Raw genomic sequence first — 18,227 nt, forward strand, 5'->3', positions numbered from 1 at the left:
CTACAAATTTGTAAGAAAAAGTGATAATGAAACTATTGTTGGCACTATTAAGGAGGGGGGAGGGGGGGGGGGGGCGACCAACAAAATCAAAATGCTTGGCACAACAAGTTAAAAATACATCATTTTATGGGGAATGCACAACATTCTAAAAGTGAGAAAATCATAGCCCTACCGTGAATATGATAAATGAGGCAAAAATTTAAGGACGGCTAGTAGATTCTGTAAAACAAACCTATATAAATATGGAAAACCAGACAAGCTCCTGGGACTAACAAGGACTTTTCTTTCATTTCTGAAGCAGATGGAGCATCCTGCAGTCTAAGCAGGCTGGAAATAATTGCTCTGAGTTTATCTTAGTTATGTTACACTTGTTTCAGACATCAAGAAAAGCTTCCTAAAAGCATGTCCATTTTTCCAAATTTATATAGTAAAATGCATTAGCTCTCACTACACATCCTCCCTTGTTTTTATCACTAGATGACCATGTTATTATGACTGCAAGTTGACCATTATTTATTGCAATCTCTCTCAAGAAGCTACATAGCTAAGGCATAATGGGCCAACAGGGACAGGGGATGATAAGTTAGAAGAGAGGACAGGCTGATCAGGCGAAGGACATGGCCAGACAAGTGTACTGACCAGCCAGCTATTTATGTATGACTGGCCCTTTTTACCCCTGTATCCCTCTATTTTTCCACACTTGTCCCTCTCCAAATCACCGAATTCCCTCCTTTACCCCACCTTTGGTTTCTCCCTTAAACATCCACAAGTCCTGTGCTATTCCAAAATGCTCTTCACTTGCATCCCATAACGTGTCCCGTACCCCATGGCAGTTACACCCCTCTGTCCAAAAGGTGCTCCAGTGTTGTGGTGGGTGTCACACCCAGACACTGGAGTTGAGGGTCTCCTGGGACAGCCCTAGGAGGGGCTGGGCACCGTGTCCCTTCCTCTGAATCCTTCATTTGAGTTCCCGCCTGCCTTTGGGCTCTGTGCTCCTCTGGGATTGTGGAGATGGACCTGTGGTGGACTGATGGCTCTTGGGATAGGGCTGGGAGGGCAGAGTATTAATTGAGTCCCCCCACCTGCCATTGTGCCTCTGTGCTGCATTGTGGGTGTGCAGGTGAGCATTTATCACATAATCAAACACTGTTGATTTGAGGAGTTAAACGCCCTCATGACTTTCAGCTCAGGGGGGTGGAGTTGCCTGAAACAAGGATATAGTCACTAAAATAGAAAACAGTAAAGATTTAGTAATGCACATGATCAATATGCAACAGTTTGAAACAGAGACTATGTCTACATGGGCAGCTTTACTCAATCTCCCAAGTGACTCTGGTCTTTGGTTTTTTAAGCTGTACATAAAGGGATCTATATCATTTAAACTTAGTCTAGTTATTGAGCTCTGACTTTTCGGTAGTTTTGTGTGAAAACAGCCAACATTCAAGCCCTAGTCTGATATATTTCCTTTCATATTTAATTTAGTAAAAAGTTGCTTGCAGATTGTAAATCTCCTTCAGTATTTAGGACCACACTTGTGAATGAAAGTGTTTACGAATAGCACCATTTCAGACCAAATGAATACTCATTCTCCAACAGCGCTATGAACATTTTTTTTCTGTAAAATGCTTTTTACAATGCATCCTATATATTTGATTTTTCTACTTTTAAAAGTTGGTCGGGAAGACATATCAACATCTCATTATGGAAGCAACTGAAGATAGGTTAGCACTAGAACTGCTTGTCATCCGCAGAGATTTGTCATTTCATAGAATCTAAGACTTAAATGAAAATCTGTGGTGCTTGCTTGATCCAAAGAGAAAGCCTGAGCTCAGACAGTTAGGGAGATGTCCATATCACCACGCTTCAACTCTTTTAAAATTAAGGAGAATTCTAACTATAATGTTTTTAATATAAATGTGGCCAAATCACTGTTGTTAACATGAAATAAAAAATCGTTTTAATGAGTCTAAACTATTAAAAATACTATTGTTGTATGTCACTAAAATAAGAGAGTTTAGGACACTGTTCTTGTACCTCAAAAAAAAAAAAAAAGGGGTGGGTGAGGGTTGTTCAGTTGCTACCGTCTCTGTAATCAGTGTTTCTTTCTTTTTTCTATTTTTTGTTAATACTTTCCTCTCAGTACAAACCAGGAGCATTCCCTGGTTGGTACAGGAAACTGATATGGTCTGTAAAATACAAGGTTGCTATGTTTGAAATACCTGAGTGTAAGGAAATTTGATATATAAGACGCAGAATTTTTAAAGAGGAAATATCAGGGTATCATTGTACTGCAGTGTTCTGATGGACTCCTAAATGTGAGAGAAGCAGAAGTGGTTCATTCATCAGGAAAGGAAATAACCACCTGGAGTTCTAAACTCTTGATGTTGTTGTTAATACAAGAAACTGAGCCCTTCTGGGAAGCTGTTGGTCATAATATGAAGCATTTTGTTAAGCCAGGAATTAAAAGCAACCAGGTAAATTTAAAAGAAGGATTTCAAAGGAATGTGCACTGCTAAGATGAGTAATTGTGTCAATTGCTATGTTTTAGATCAAAGCTCAGTGTTTTAGTTTCACTATGTGTTTCACATATGTACATATGAGACAACATAAAACAGAGTCCTAACTGTGCCATAGTATTTAGTAAACACAGAATCACAGAATGGTCATCTCACACACCGACAGGCGATCCGCAGCATGTGTTCACAGCGATCTGTATGTATGTTACTTGACCCATTTCTGAGCAACATTTGTGATAGTGCTTCACAGTCCAAATGATTACAGAAGGTTTTCTGTAGGATGTATTCCCCCCATTTATAAAATTCATTTCAAAATGCTGAAGTGGGAATAGTCACTTGCTCCAAGCTCTGTAGGGTGAATATCAGCCTGCAAGCAAATTGCTTCTGTGCAGCTATGTTTGGTATACAATGTCGCCGTCAGAGTTGTTTGGGTCTGTGGACTAAATCTTGGAGTTCAGTGACAGCAGATGCCCAAAGGGAATTTCCTCAGATGAAAAAAAAACTGCATCACAAGGTTTCTGCTCAGTGGTAAGAGACTTTGGCGAATGCTGATCAGGGTGCTCTTTCTGTTCAAGAGAACTTATTTTCTGGGTCATTTGCTTTTAGCTGGGCCTTAATTTCCCCCTCCCCTCCAATGTGAGGAATGTCATAAAAATTGTACAAAACACACATAGGCACACACTATTAATGTCACTGCTGTATTACCAGTTCTTCACGTTCATATTTTCATCCCTGAGCAACAAAATCACTTTTATTATTTCAAATCTCAGCTGCCAATCAAGTACAAGTTACCAGTCCATATGATTACAGAAATGAGCTAAGCTAATAGGGTTTATGGGCTCCATGACCACAAGACAAATAAAAGGAATAGCTAAGTATTTACTGGGGGTGGGGAGGAGAAGGCATACACCTGAATTACCTGTTATGCAGATCACTAACTCCTGATACAGTAGTCTTCTAGACGTCAAGAGTCTTCTACTACCACATTGAACTCAGCTGGCACTGCAACGCCCTGCAGCTCCGACACCCCTTACCTTTTCCTCCATGCATTGCCCAGAGTTTCCAGTGAGGAAACGGGTTACCTATTAAAGAAAAGAGCTTTAATGCAGAACTAGCAATATATATAAATTAAATACACAGGACCAGGCAATTCCACTGTGTTATAAGTCAAGCAAAAAGGGCAGACAACAAGCTTGGCTGAACAGAGAACTCCTTGTAGAGCTCAAGAGGAGAAAGAAACTGTATGATCTCTGGCAGCAAGGTCAGGCTTCGCAGGAAGAGTACAGAGCTGTGGTTCATATATGTAGGGAGAATACATGAAAGGCCAAAGCTCAGTTAGAGTTGAAACTGGCCAATGTTGTTTCAGATAACAAGAAAGGATTTTTTAAGTATGTTAATACGAAGAAGAGGTCTAAAGAAAACATTGGGCTGATACTTGTTGAAGGTGGTCATCTGACCACAGGAATGAAGAAGAAGTGGAGACATCCTATGCTTTTTTTGCCTCACTCTTTAATAAAACTGATACAATGTGGGCTGCCCCTGAGTTGGAGGACCACAAGTATGGGGACAGTGACTTTCCATTTGTGGACACTGAAATTGTAAGGGAACAGCTGTATCAGCTGAATGTTCACAAGTCCATGGGGCCTGATGGGATTCATCCCAGAGTTCTGAAGGAATTAGTGGATGTTATTGCAGGACACATCTTGGTCATCTACCAAAGGTCTTAGGAGTCTGGGGAGATCCCTGCTGACTGGAAGCTAGCCAATGCTATTCCAATATTTCAATATTCCAATCTAGAAAAAGGGAAGACCCAGGGAACTACACACCTGTTAGTCTAACCTCAGTTCCTGGAAAAGTTGTGGAGAAGATCATACTGGGTACTAGGGAAAGGCATTTAAAGAACAATGCAGTCATGAGGCACAGTCAACATGGGTTCACAAAGGGAAAGTCCTATTTAACTAATTTGATATCCATCTATGATAAGGTCACCCACCTAATGGATGAAGGAAATGAGGTGTATGTAGTTTTTCTGGATTTTAGTAAGGCTTTTGATGCTGTCCCTCACAGCATCCTTCTGGACAAGCTGTCCAACTGTGGGATGGTTGGGTTCTCGATGCACTGGATGAAGAACTGGCTGAAGGGCAGAGCTCAAAGGGTTGTAGTGAATGGGGATGCATCTGGCTGGTGACTGGTCACCAGTGCTGTTTCTCAGGGCTCAGTGCTAGGGCCAGTCCTGTTGAATACATGTATCAGGGATCTGGATGCAGGAGTTGAATGCACCACTAGCAAGTTTGCTGGTGATACCAAACTGGGAGGTGCTGTTGACTCTCTTGAGGGACAGGAGGCCTTGCAGAGGGATCTGGATAGATTGGAACATTGGGCGATGATTTTACTGGGATTAAATTTAACAAGTTGAAATGCTGGATTCTGCACCTGGGACAGAGTAATGCCATGCATGAACATAAACTGGGAGAGGAGTGGCTGGAGAGCAGCCCTGCAGAGCGGGATCTGGGGGTGCTGGTTGACAGCAGGCTCAACAGGAGCCAGCAGTGTGCCCTGGCAGCCGAGGGGGCAAACACATCCCAGGGGGCATCAAACACAGCACAACCAGCCGGTCAAGAGAGGTGACTAACCCACGGCATTCAGTGTCGGTGCGGCCTCGCCTTGAGTACTGTGAGCAGTTCTGGGCCCCACATTTTAAGAAGGATGTGAAGGTCCTTGAATGCATCCAGAGGAGGGCAACAAAGCTGGTGAGAGGCCTGGAAGGAATGTCCTGTGAGGGGCAGCTAAGGTCTCTGGGCTTGTCTAGTTTGGAGAAAGGGAGACTGAGGGGCGACCTCGTTGCTCTCTACAGCTTCCCGAGGAGGGGAAGTGGAGAGGGAGGTGCTGAGCTCTTCTCCCTGGTATCCAGTGACAGGACATGTGGGAATGTTTCAAAGCTGTGCCAGGGGAGGTTTGGACTGGACATCAGGAAGTATTTCTTTACCAAGAGGATGGCCAGACACTGGAACAGTCTTCCTAGAGAGGTAGTCGATGCCCCAAGGCTGGCAGTGTTTAAGGTGCATTTGGACAATGCCTTTAATAACATGCTTTAACTTGGTCATCCCTGAAGTGGTCAGGCAGTTGGACTAGAAGGTCATTGTAGGTCCCTTCCAACTAAAATAGTCTATTTCTGTTCTGTTCTAAATTGCAGCTTAGCTCCCTCATCTTGCCTCTCCTTCCCAAATTATGCTACATATATTACATGTCCATACAGCAGGCCTTCCACCTCATTTCCATGGTTCGTCCCTGGATACCTCCCTGTCCTCTCCATCTCTCTGCATTTCCAGGCACAAAGGACAAGGGAATTGCAGCAGCAAGTTCTTCCTTCACCCATCAGCCTGCAGTACCTCATCAAATACCTTCTAATGTACTGCAATGCAAAGAGAGGTTCCTACCAGAACCTTGTGCCGGAGGTCTGCAAGCAAATCAGTATTTAAAATTGGTGATTGTAAATGTATGGCAATTTATAGAAATGCATTTATACTTTGCTTCATCTATCTTTGTTAAGGAAGCTACTTCCATCAGGAGCATGTGTTGTAGCTCAAACATCCAACCTGCCTTCTGCTTCGTTAGAAGCATGACGGATAAGAGGAGGAATAGCCTGGGTACTGTTAAAATAACTTTTCTAAACTCAGCTAAGAAGACATTTTGCACTCTGTTCATCAGTATCTCTGTACTCAAGAGCAAGTTCTGGTTTAAGAGCTATACTGGAAACCAGTAAGAGAAACAGTGGCTGCAGAGTTTTGTGATGAAAAGGGCATTTTTCTGAAGACTTTTGTAGAGCTTGGAAGACTGGAAAATACAATGCTTGGTAGAAAATTCCATTCCTTTTTCAATATTATCTTTGCAAATATGTGAGCTCATATTTAGAACTGAATAATACTCATCCCACAGTATGGCTGCTGATCCTGGAGCCAGGCACTGAGCTGATAACTGTTCAAAGATAGCCAATGATAACATTAAAAAAATTGACTATCTGATTGTAATTCTGTAGCCTGAAGTCTTCATCTCTTTCTATCCCTTTTTTTCTATCTTATTTTTTTCAATATATTGTAAAGCTGTGGTTCAAGATGTATTGGCAGTGGACGCTGAAATGAACATTCATTTAAACTTATAACAGAAAATTCAAAGACAATGAAACCATTATTCTCTTCTTTGTCACTTTATTCTCTTTGTTAAGATTTTTTTTTTCAAATTATAGTTAGCTTTTCTTTTACCTCCTACTTTTATGCTCACCTCTGATAAGGTGTACAATGTTAGGGAAGTAGGTAGCCAACCATATTAATATATTTACATAACAGGATAATTTGTCATTATTTGTTTGCGAGGCAATGGGACATATCACACCTTATTACTTGTTCAGTAGTGGGAATGCAGAAAAGGACAGTGATGAATGGTGTAGGATTGACAGGGAGACACAGGAGGACAAGATCAAGGACAAAACATTGATAAAAGACTTCAGTACTCTGTCAGAGCGGTGTGTATTTTAGACACAGCGCTAATTTGGTGTGTGTTTTTGCATGGCTCATAAATGGAGCTATTGGGACACATCTCTGTTCTTTACCACTTCAGACTGTACACTGCAAGAGCAAGAGTGGAAATCAACTTGGATAGCGTCTAGGCAGGAAAAGCAAAGTAACCCCATGTGGTTAGCAGTGCCCTCTGCTATTTCAACCAGCCCCAAACGTTTTATAAATAATGTTTTGAAGGACTGTGTTTCAAGGAAAAGAAGACTATAAGATCATAAACTTTTCTGCACAGTCTTAGCTCCATAGCTTTATAATTAAATGAAAGAGAATAAAAGGAAAAGGTGGAGTTGTGTGACACAATTTTACCAGTAAGTGTATTTTACTTACAGGGTTATTAATTTTTTTTTAATTGCTAAGTGAAAAATATGTAAGAGTTTGGCAAACTAGTCTATATTAAAGTCAGACTAATGAAGGTCATTGCACAAAAGATATCTCAAAGACTGAATGCTTTACATTGACGCACAATTACTGATAACCTTTAACTTTTTGATGTGATTGGATAGAGAACTCTTGAAAAATAATCCTTAGTGTAGAGAAGAAACATGATTAAAAATATGGTATAAAATCTATAAGTGTCAGAAACAGATAAATATATGGAATAGCTGTAAAGCTATATAATTGAATTAGCCACATATATAAGCTTTTGGTTCATGATTAATTAACATTTCTAAACATATTCTACTCTCCAGAGATGAGCATAGGGAGGACTGTTTACAAACACTTACTGAATGTGCCTTCCTGCTAAGGAAGTTTTACTAGGTGAGAGAAACTACTTCAACACTGTGGAGAAACCTGTGGAGAAGTAAACCAAAATAATGCATAATGTTTTTCATAAAACATGCCTGTGGGGCTCCTATTGCCTTATACAGTATTTCTCCATTTGGTCACCACATGCCTTATAAAGGTACAGCTCCATATGGTGGTCACGCACTATTTCAGGTAGCATCCAAGCACTGTGCACACACACAGGGGAGGACCAGCACGGAGGGGAGCATGCATGGGGTATGACAGCTGGTTAACAAGTGCAGGTAGTGCTTCTGCAAGTCAACAATAAAAAAAAGGCAGTCTGATCAGGGAATTTGAAATTCCCTAAACCCATGGGTGGGTCTGAGTTGCTCATCTGGAGAAGACGACGTGCCCTGCTTCCTGCCAGCTTCCTGGTAACCACTGTTACATAAATCTTTGTGTGCCCAGATATTAAGTTTAGCTCACTGTCAGTGATATACTGGATTTACTGTCGTTTTGACTTGTGTAACTGTACTACTGATTTGTATTTGTTGCTGTGCTGTTATTTTGAGATGAATTGTTTATTCCAAAAGCTGGTGGTGTCTGTTACCACAACTGGAACCTATAGCATGGCAGGGTTGTCTTAAGCCCCTGCAATGCTGGGTATGTTATCGGATGTACTTCATGGCCCCGGCAAAATGCACAGTTAATACTGAATGGTGTCGTGGTTTAGCCGGCAGCTCAGCCCCACACAGCTGCTCGCTCCCTCCCCCACCGGTAGATGGGGGAGAGAATCAGAAGGGTAGCTCGTGGGTTGGGATAAAAACAGTTTAATAATTAAAATTAAAAGAAACAACAACAGAAATGCAATGTAAAGGAGAACAACGAGAGGCGCAAAGCCCCGGGGGAGGGAAAACGAACCGCCGGAACAAACCACACACACCACAGCCGCCCGCCGACCCGACGCCGCACCGCTCCCGAGCCGCAGCTGCCCCCCCTTCATATACTGGTCATGGTGTCACGTGGTACGGAATGAACCTGCCATTGGCCAGTCGGGGTCAGCCGCCCCCTGCCATGGCCCCGCCCCTCCCAGCCCCAACCCCCCCCCCGCCACGCTGCATGCCCCTCATTTTAGGTAAAGTTATTTAAAGATAAATAATTTTTTTAAATAACCTTAAATAAGAACAGTTCTGTTATCAACACAGTTTGTCATGACTCCAACAAAACCTCCACCCACTAAATCTATCACTCTGTTACCTAAGGAAATGCACAGAGAAAAGATGAGTCTTGTCTCAGTAACCCCGAATTTGTCTCAGTAACCCCGAACTCTCCCAGCTCATGGGCCAAAACTATTCTGGCTTAAATGCTTTAGTTGTAAGTATGAATTGAGATCTGTGAGCCTTTTGTTCTAGGATGTGTCAAAACTGCAGTGAAATTGAAACTGGTATGTAGTAATGATCTAAGAATATGGAGAGAGAGAGAGATAGATATTAAAAAACCAATTTTCTGTATGTTGTGCAGCACCTGGTCAGTGGGAGTAGCATCCTTCTGTTGTCCAGGTCCTGCTGTTGTACATCACTTCGCAGGATGTTCCTTTGTCAATGTTTAATCCATCTATATATGCAATGCTGAAAGGAGCAAGTAGAAAGGCAAGAAAATACCTCCTCAGCTAGAAAGCTCCAAGGAAGCAGCTGAGGCAGTGGCATACTTCATCCTGGGAATAAAGTGTTTTACCCTGCTGGGAATAACTTGTCAGGAATACACTCTTCAGTGATTTCTGTCAGCAAACCAAATTACCTGGCTCTGTGGAGGTACGTGATAGAATTTGTCTTTCCCATTATAAAGGGAAGCAGGAAAAGACAATGAACACAAAGGCCTCCTTTATTTTAAAATCTTATTCTCTCAAATATTTTGTGTTTTACTAAATAAATAAAAAGAAAGAAATAAAGAAAAAGAAAGAAAGGAAGAATACTTCACATTAAAGGAGCTGCCTGTCTGTCATAGCTTCTGGAGAAGCAAAAAATGCAGAATTTGAGCCTCCCTCAGGCATGTTCAGGTAGTCTGAGGGAATACTAGTGGACTGCAGCCAACACCAATTTTAATATGTGAGAATTGTGTTTATCCTCCAATGCAGGACTTGACTCACAAAGGTCTGAGACTTGAGGTTATGTTCAGTCAGACTAAGTTGAGAACAAACTCATTGCCAGTTGTCTTCTAATTAGGACAAAATCACTGTTTCATATGGAAATTTCCTGGCTCCCATTTAAAATCACAGAACAAGGCATAATGTGCCACATGTGTGAAGTAGTGCTTAATAAATGGGACGGTACACTCTGTATTGCTGCAGACTCCAAGTCTGTGCTAGAAAAGGTTTGTCAGAGCCTATGCCTGCACCTTTTGTCAGACGCAGATACTAAGGCAATGTCTGCCGCTTCAGTGCCAATATGGCAGGTTTCCCAGGTTGCAAATTTAGAAATAGATTCCACAAACTAGAGATGGTGATACCATTTTCACAATTATGTGTGATTGTTTCTCCCACACCATAAGTATTTAGGGCCAGATGCTTAAAGGTACTTAGGCTAACACAGATTTACTTGGGGAGGATTATAATTCTTTACTAGCGCTTCCCAATCTGCTTTGTTCATGGTGCAGCTATATAGTCCTTCCTCCCCCAGTCCCTCCTACTGCTTTCTTTTGTAAAGCTGGATACAGCCACATTTGGTGCTCAGGTTGGTTGGAGATAACTGCTCAAACCTTTTACATCTAGCCCCATACCCAGTCTTTCAGGATTAAGCTTTACTCAGCTATTCTTCCTCTCGCTCCTGTTTTTCACTAACCCATATTGTCAATATGAGCATTATGTTACCTCTGCTCTGAGCATTGACTACAAGAATTGACCACAGCAGCCTGACTACTTGGCTCCAGCCGGCAGTCCTTGGGGCCATGTGGGTGCTTAGTACCAGTGCTCTACTGACCACTTACCAGTACAGATTATGTGTATAACTTTATTTTATTTGCTTTTTATCTGATTTTTTAATCCCACAGTTTTTGTCAGCATAAAGTATAAACTTCTGTGTCACAAAACCAGTAGGTTTGAATGAACCTGTAGCCTTCACAGCTTTGGAGGAAGCAGGAGGATATAGTTGGCAAAGGTATTTTAGAAAAAGCTATATGCTTTGCTTGATCAGTGCCCAGCATAAAGCGAATTTTCATTAAATTGAACCTAAATGACAGTAAAAAACGGTTAAATAATTTGTCAGTACTGTGAATTATACATTTTTGGATACTCAGTTCCTGAATATTCAAACAGTTCAAATGATGGAGCAAATAATGTGGAAAATGTGATTCATATAGGTCCTATTCACTGTGCTGCAAGTTCATTCTTTTATGATGTTTCCTTTTATTATTTCTCTACCTCTGAAGAACTGTTATTCCTTAACCTCTTCAGCACATCCTTGTACTTGCTTTCACAAGCATTTCTTTTAACAGGATAATTTCTTTGTATTTTTTCTTTTGTCTGAGTTTTGAGTAAATGTTGCAGTGTACTTCTGTTTGTGACAATGCTATCTAGAATCCAGGAGATGGCAGTAGTTGCCAATAATTCTGCTGTAAAAGCAGTCTACAAAATTTATATTTATAAAACTATTAACAGTATTTATAAATCTATTTAACCTATTTTAAAAAAAATAGAGATTACACTCAGAGGAAAGCCAAACTATGTCTGCAGGTGAGTAAAATATTACAACATATCAAATTATCAGTATCATGTATTAGTTTTTCAGTCCTAAAATGGGCTATTAAATAGAACTTGCAAATACATATATTAAAGAATTTGCCCTAACACTGAATTTCTTTTTTTTTTTAAATCCAGCTATTAATATTACCCAACCTAGTTTTAGTGGCACAGATGTCTTCGGTTATACCTCATTCCTAGCTTATTCTACAATCCCAAATATCACCTTCTACTACGAATTCCGCTTGAAATTTCAGTTGGCAAACCACCACTCAGCTTTACAAGATAACTTGATTTTTTTCACTGGACAGAAGGGCCAAGGTAAGCTTTATTTTTATTAGATGATCATACAAGCTTTCAAAAATTCATTAAACAAGTAACATTAAAATATACACAGCTTTTTCTTGATTATTATTAGGATATAATTTCATTAGGAGAAAAATAATCTCTGCAATACTTTATTGTTTCGTAAACACACTGTAAATAATGAGATTGTATAAATGTTTCTTTTCATTAAGAAGTATAACTCCTTCAAGTAATTGAAGTCAACAGTTAATCTGATGCTTGAGGTAGCATATTTCTGAACAAAATAAATAGAAAACAGAAGATTAAAGTTCTTTTTTCTGTCATAAACATAAATTTAATTATTGATTACATTTATTTGGTGCCCAGTTTTGAGAGATGCTGCCTCAAATCTTTTTCCACTCATACTTATTTTATTGGAAAATCAATCCGTCCACCCAACGTGCCACAGCCACCCTGCCATTTCTTCTTCCTGTGTCCTTAAATGACCTGCTGTGGGACCAGCCATGAACTGCTGCTTACTTGTCACAGTGGCTGCACTTCCATGGCCTACAGGACTCTCAACACTGAAATCCAGCCCTGTGGCAGCCAGAACTGGATTCTGTTACTTATGTAAAATATGAGACCCTAGCCCCTGATGTCACTCAATGCAAGTTAACCCAAGCTAGCTATGAATAAGTTGTGCTACAATCTGTATAGTGAAGTGTTCGACTTGGTCTGATTAACACTGCTGAGAAGTAGGTTATATAAATCTACTTACAAGATTTGTACTAAGATTTTAGCTATGTTTTACATATCTCTTCACAGCACCTCAGTGTTGCAGACTGACATGACCTCAGCATTGAAATGGGGTAAAATAGTAATACTACCTGTGTTCTGTCCATCTTAGCATTACTGCCTGCAGAGGACCTATAACACTGATGAAAGTTGAGAAAAATTTAATGAAATGTTAATGCAGACTTAAAGCAGTCAGGGTAGAAACTACTTTATATTTAATAGATCATAGGAAACATTGCTTATTTTTACCTCAATTGTTTCTGCAATTGGAACATGAGCTAACTTTTAGGTTTGCCGTTGTCCTGTGGGATTTTTAAAGCCTAGGAGGGAGATTTGGTGATGTGTCTTTAGGTCTAAACCTATTACAGTAGGAGAGTGATTTAGCTACATAAATACAAGTCTACTGCGACAGTAGATGCTTTACCATATCCAAAACATCATGTGAGTTTGGCAGATATGGCCCAAGACTTGTGGGAACCCTACACTTACGCTGAAAAGCATCAGAAAATTAATACATCAGAAAAATCACAGAATCCCAGAATCACAGGTTGGAAGGGACCTCAGGGATCATCTAGTCCAACCTTTCTGGGAAGAGCACAGTCCAGACAAGATGGCCCAGCACCCTGTCCAGACAACTCTTGAAGGCGTCCAAAGTGGCCGAGACAACCACTTCCCTGGGGAGATTGTTCCAATGGGTGACTGTCCTCACTGTGAAAATTTTTCCTCTTGTGTCCAATCAGAATCTCCCCAAGAGCAACTTGTGTCCATTCCCCCTTGTCCTCTCCATGGGAGTCCTTGTAAAAAGGAAGTCTCCATCTTCTTTGTAGCTACCCCTTAAGTACTGGGACATGGTGGTGAGATCCCCTCTGAGCCTCCTTTCCTCAAGCCTGAACAAACCCAGCTCTCCCAGCCTATCCTCATATGGCAGGCTTCCCAGTCCTTTGACCATCTTGGTGGCCCTTCTCTGGACCCCTTCCAGCCTGTCCACATCCTTTTTGTATAGCGGGGACCAGAACTGTACACAGTACTCCAGGTGTGACCTGACAAGCGCTGAGCAGAGTGGGACGATGACTTCTTTGTCTCTGCTGGTGATGCCCTTTTTGATGAAACCCAGCATCCTGTTGGCCTTCTTGGCCACAGCAGCACACTGTTCCCTCATGTTGAGCTTTCTGTCCACCAGGACCCCCAGGTCCCTTTCCACAGAGCTGCTCTCCAGCCAGGTGGATCCCAGTCTGTGCTGCGCTCCCGGATTGTGTTTTCCCAGGTGCATGACCTTACACTTGTCCTTGTTGAACTTCATAAGGTTCTTGCTGGCCCACTCTTCCAGCCCATCCAGATCTCCCTGCAGAGCAGCTCTCCCTTCTGGAGTGTCTACTTCCCCACTCAACTTGGTGTCATCAGCAAACTTCATCAGGCTACACTTGATGCCGTTATCCAGATCACTTATAAAGATGTTGAATAACATTGGGCCCAATATTGATCCCTGGGGGACCCCGCTTGTGACAGGTTGCCACTTGGAAAAGGAGTTTTTTACCACCACCCTTTGGGTGCGGCCTGTCAGCCAGTTCCCCACCCACTGCACAGACCACTTGTCTAGGCCATAACGCATTAATTTCTCCAGGAGGAGACTGTGGGGACTGTATCAAAGGCCTTGGAGAAGTCCAGGTAGACCATGTCCACGGCCCACCCCATGTCAACCAGGCAAGTCACTTTGTCATAGAAGGCCACCAGGTTTGTCAAGCACGATCTGCCTTTAGTGAAGCCACGTTGACTTTTCCCAATCATGTGCTTCATTTGACTTGTGGTGGCCCCCAGGAAGATTCGTCCCATAATTTTCCCAGGGATTGAAGTAAGGCTGATGGGCCTATAGCTACCCAGATCCTCCCTCGAGCCCTTCATATAGATAGGGGTAACATTTGCCTTCCTCCAGTCCTCTGGGACATCCCCCGTTCTTCATAACTTCTCAAAGGTTATGGAGAGTGGCCTTGCAATGATGTCAGCCAGCTCTCTCAACACCCTCGGGTGGATGGCGTCAGGGCCCATTGATTTGTAGGGCTCAAGCTCCTGTAGTAATTCGTGTAACTAACTCTTCCTTCACTGATGGCGGGTTGGTGTTTGGATCAACTGGCAATTTTGTTCCCAAAGCCTGGGACCTGACGGTGCTGGTAAAGACAGAGGTGAAGAAGGTGTCGAGGACCTCTGCCAGAATATTTTCTTAGGTCTTGTTTTCTGTTAAATTTGTTTACTTAAGTTCCTGTAGGCTCTGGGGGTTCTTCCCCTTTCTCCCTGTGGTAGACTTTGAGAGTCAGACTGTTAGTCTATTACAATGCAGACTAAAACATGTTATCTTAGAATGGCTTGGTGGTTTACATATCTGTCATATAATTAAGTCTGTTACTTTTCATTTGCAAAGTTCCTGTCAAATATAGCTAGTGCAGCTCAGCTGATCAACTGCACTTCAATGTGCCATGATACCCCAATACAGCACAGGGACAAACAGCCACAAACTGATTTCCTTAATTTATCTGAGTGTAATTTTGCTCTGCCTCTGTGTGTGAACCAGACTTTGCTAAGCTGTTTTCCAAACTTCAGCAAAATATGGTCAGGCCTGGGTGATCCTGCTAACTGAACTGTATTCAACAGTATTTTACTTAAATTCAGGTTTAAAAACACTCATGCCTCGTTTTACTCCCACGGCAGTCACCATTCACTCCCAGGCAGCTTTTCCTTTCAATTACTGATTATTTATTGTTGTGGATGGAGGAAATACTGTCTTTCTTTTTTGGGTAGCCAAGTAGAAATGGTGCATGGAGTTGACACATTACCTAAAACATTTCCATCTAGTCATTCAGAAAGCAGCTTTCAGAAGCCAGTGTCCCCATCATTAAATTTTTATAACAATAATACATAGTTCTTTTGTAATACAAACACATATGAATCATTAGAACAGTCTTTTCAATGACAAGAATTAACCACTGCATTCAAGCATGTTTCTGCAATCTTGGGAACTGGATTTCAAACTGTCAATACAGAAATTATAGGAAATGTATCCAAACAAAAATTATACCAATTTCTCCATTGTCTTTACTCAGGATAGAAAAAATGCACATATGAAACGTTGAGCACCAATTGTGCAAAATAACCTGATTTTTTTTCAGCTACAATAATCAAAGGAGAATACCAAAAAAATCTTAAAAATAAAACAGCTACATTGCACTAAAGTCTATCTCAAAAAGGCTTGCCTGTCGGGTGCACCCTGTAAAGTCAAAGTCCTTGTGAAGTTTAGGTCTTGCAACAATATGTAGCTGAACTGAGTAAAAAATTCTTTCTGATGTCATTTTTATTAACCAGAATAACATTCTGGGCTTATTATGTAGCTGCCAGGCAGAAAACTGGCTTTTTATTATTTTGCATATTTTTTTTTTCATTGACCGCTGCCATACAGTAGTAATGTGTTTCTGCAGCCTCATGTCAAATGGTGGGTGGGCAGCAGAGCACCAGCTGTGGGCAAGGCTGAGAAACACTGAGGTGCCTGGTAAATTGCTGTGTCACAGTTTTGTTTATTTTCTCCTTAGTTTAAATGTTTGGGGAGTAGCCCCCGTTTTAATTACTAGAAAGCAGTTATTTCTTACCAAGTGAACTTTGCTTTTTTCACCAAGAGGAGATGCTGTTGTACTAACAATTTTCTTTGACCAAGTATCAAGCAATAATGCTCTCACCGTGAGGAGTGTGAGGTTTTTTGCAGCCTGTGATCTTGCTCCAAGGGAGTATTTTTAATATTGCGTTTACGTTTTCCCTTTTCTCCATTTCAACCCATTTGTCATCGTTAGCATTCTCTTGCAGTACCCTACCTGATTCCCCTCCACTGTCATCTCTGCCTAAAGCATGGACATTGGTGGTGTGGCTAACCTCTTGTGAGGCACTATTAAATGCTGTCTAATGCAGGGGTGTGTAACATCTTCTTCCTCTTATCCCCACAAAGCTTATAAGCCAAAAGTCACCCTAGTTCTAACAACTCACTTAACTTAAAACCAAACCTCTAACAGCAGTCAGATGAACAGTTCTCTCAATTTCCCCTGATCATAGTGGACACACCCTCTTCTTTAAGTCTTGGGGCTATGGCTGACCCCTGGAACACTTGAAAAACAGCTCTTTTCCCACAAGCGAGGACAAAAGTTGCCTCTGTCTGTATGTGTACTGGGTGCAGGTGCCCAGGCGCTGGCAGCACTGGGGGGTGCAGGGCGGCCTCTGTGAGGAGCGGCCGGGGCTGCCCCGTGCCGGGCACGGCCGGTTCCGGCCGGCTCCAACCCACCCACCCCAGGGCACGGCCAAGCCCCGCAGCCGCGGTGGTGGTGCCTCTGGGAAAGAATGTTTAAGAAAGGAGAGAAAACACCACAGAGGGAGGAGGAGGGAACAAAGAGTGAGAAACAGCAAGGGAACACAAGGTCAGAGGAGGAGGAGGAGGAAGAGAGGGAGGAAATGGAGGAGCTCCATGCCACCTCCACAGGAGCACTTTACCAACACTGCAGCCCGTGGAGAACCCCATGCCAGAGCAGATGGATGTTCCCTGAAGTAACTGCAGCCCGTGGGGAACCCAAACTGCAGCAGAGGAAAGGTGTGAAGAGGAAGGAGCAGCAGAGATAAACCACCATGTACCATAGACCTCCACCCCCATGCAGCACTTGGTATTGGCGGGGAAAGAGGAGTTTGGAGTGAAGGAGTGAAGTGGGGCCTTAATGTACGTTGAGCTTTTGTAAATAGTTGTTTGGTACTGACTTTATAAATGGGAGTAATACTGTAAAAACAAAAGCAAATCCACCTGTACCGGTTGCCCTGTGGATATCTAGATAGCAGCACTGCAAAACTGTGGTAGCTCTTGTCTTCTGTTTCCAAAATAAGATTTTTCAAATTTTAGATCAATTCAGGCTGGATACATGCTAACTACCATTGCTTTCAAACTGGAATAAACAAATCTGTCCTTTCCAAAAACTTACAAGTGTGGTTCTTTACTTATGAAAGAAGAGAAGGTAAATATGTACGTGTATAAATATGGATGTGCTCTTTATTAGGCAGAAAAAAAGGAAGTCTGAAAGGAGAAAGCTATGTTATTAACTTTATTAGAAAGAAATTATTTTCAGGAAATAGAAAAACACTGAATACAAAGAAAAGTCTTCAAAATTAAAAGCACTAAAACACTGATGGTTTCAAAAAGCACACATCTAAAAAGAAGGAAGTGCTGCTGAGTGTGCTGTTCACAACTCAAGTGTGAGATTATTTATACATACCAAACATTGGCTTTCAGTGTAAATTATTTTTAAAGGCTGTTTACTGTAGTCCTATGTTGCAGGACACTTAAAACTGGTATGTATAAAAGTTTGATTTTTCAACAGCTACAGGGTTTAAATATAAGACAGTCTAAAAAACCAGCTAATTCCAAGTTTCATTTGCTGCCCTCTTGCAATAAAAAGGTACTGTGCTTGTTCCCTCCCAAAAAACCCTTTCTTTTGAAGATTTTCTGCCAATGATAGCGTATGTAGTCCTAAATTGAAAGAAATTATTTACTTCATATTTTTAAAGAAATTAGTTCTAAACTGAAAGTTT

The 18,227-nt window shown here is 41.6% G+C and overlaps 1 protein-coding gene across 1 annotated transcript in view; it reads left to right on the plus strand.

The window, feature by feature from the left end:
- EYS (eyes shut homolog) overlaps positions 1–18,227 on the plus strand; it is an 888,772-nt gene that overhangs the window by 824,490 nt on the left and 46,055 nt on the right. Inside the window, exon 37 of the mRNA XM_064448569.1 lies at positions 11,685–11,867. Coding sequence (XP_064304639.1) covers positions 11,685–11,867 — 183 coding nt within the window. The remainder of the gene's footprint in view (positions 1–11,684; positions 11,868–18,227) is intronic.

Source organism: Phalacrocorax carbo, chromosome 3, assembly GCF_963921805.1.
Source record: "Phalacrocorax carbo chromosome 3, bPhaCar2.1, whole genome shotgun sequence".
Taxonomy (NCBI): Eukaryota; Metazoa; Chordata; class Aves; order Suliformes; family Phalacrocoracidae; genus Phalacrocorax; species Phalacrocorax carbo.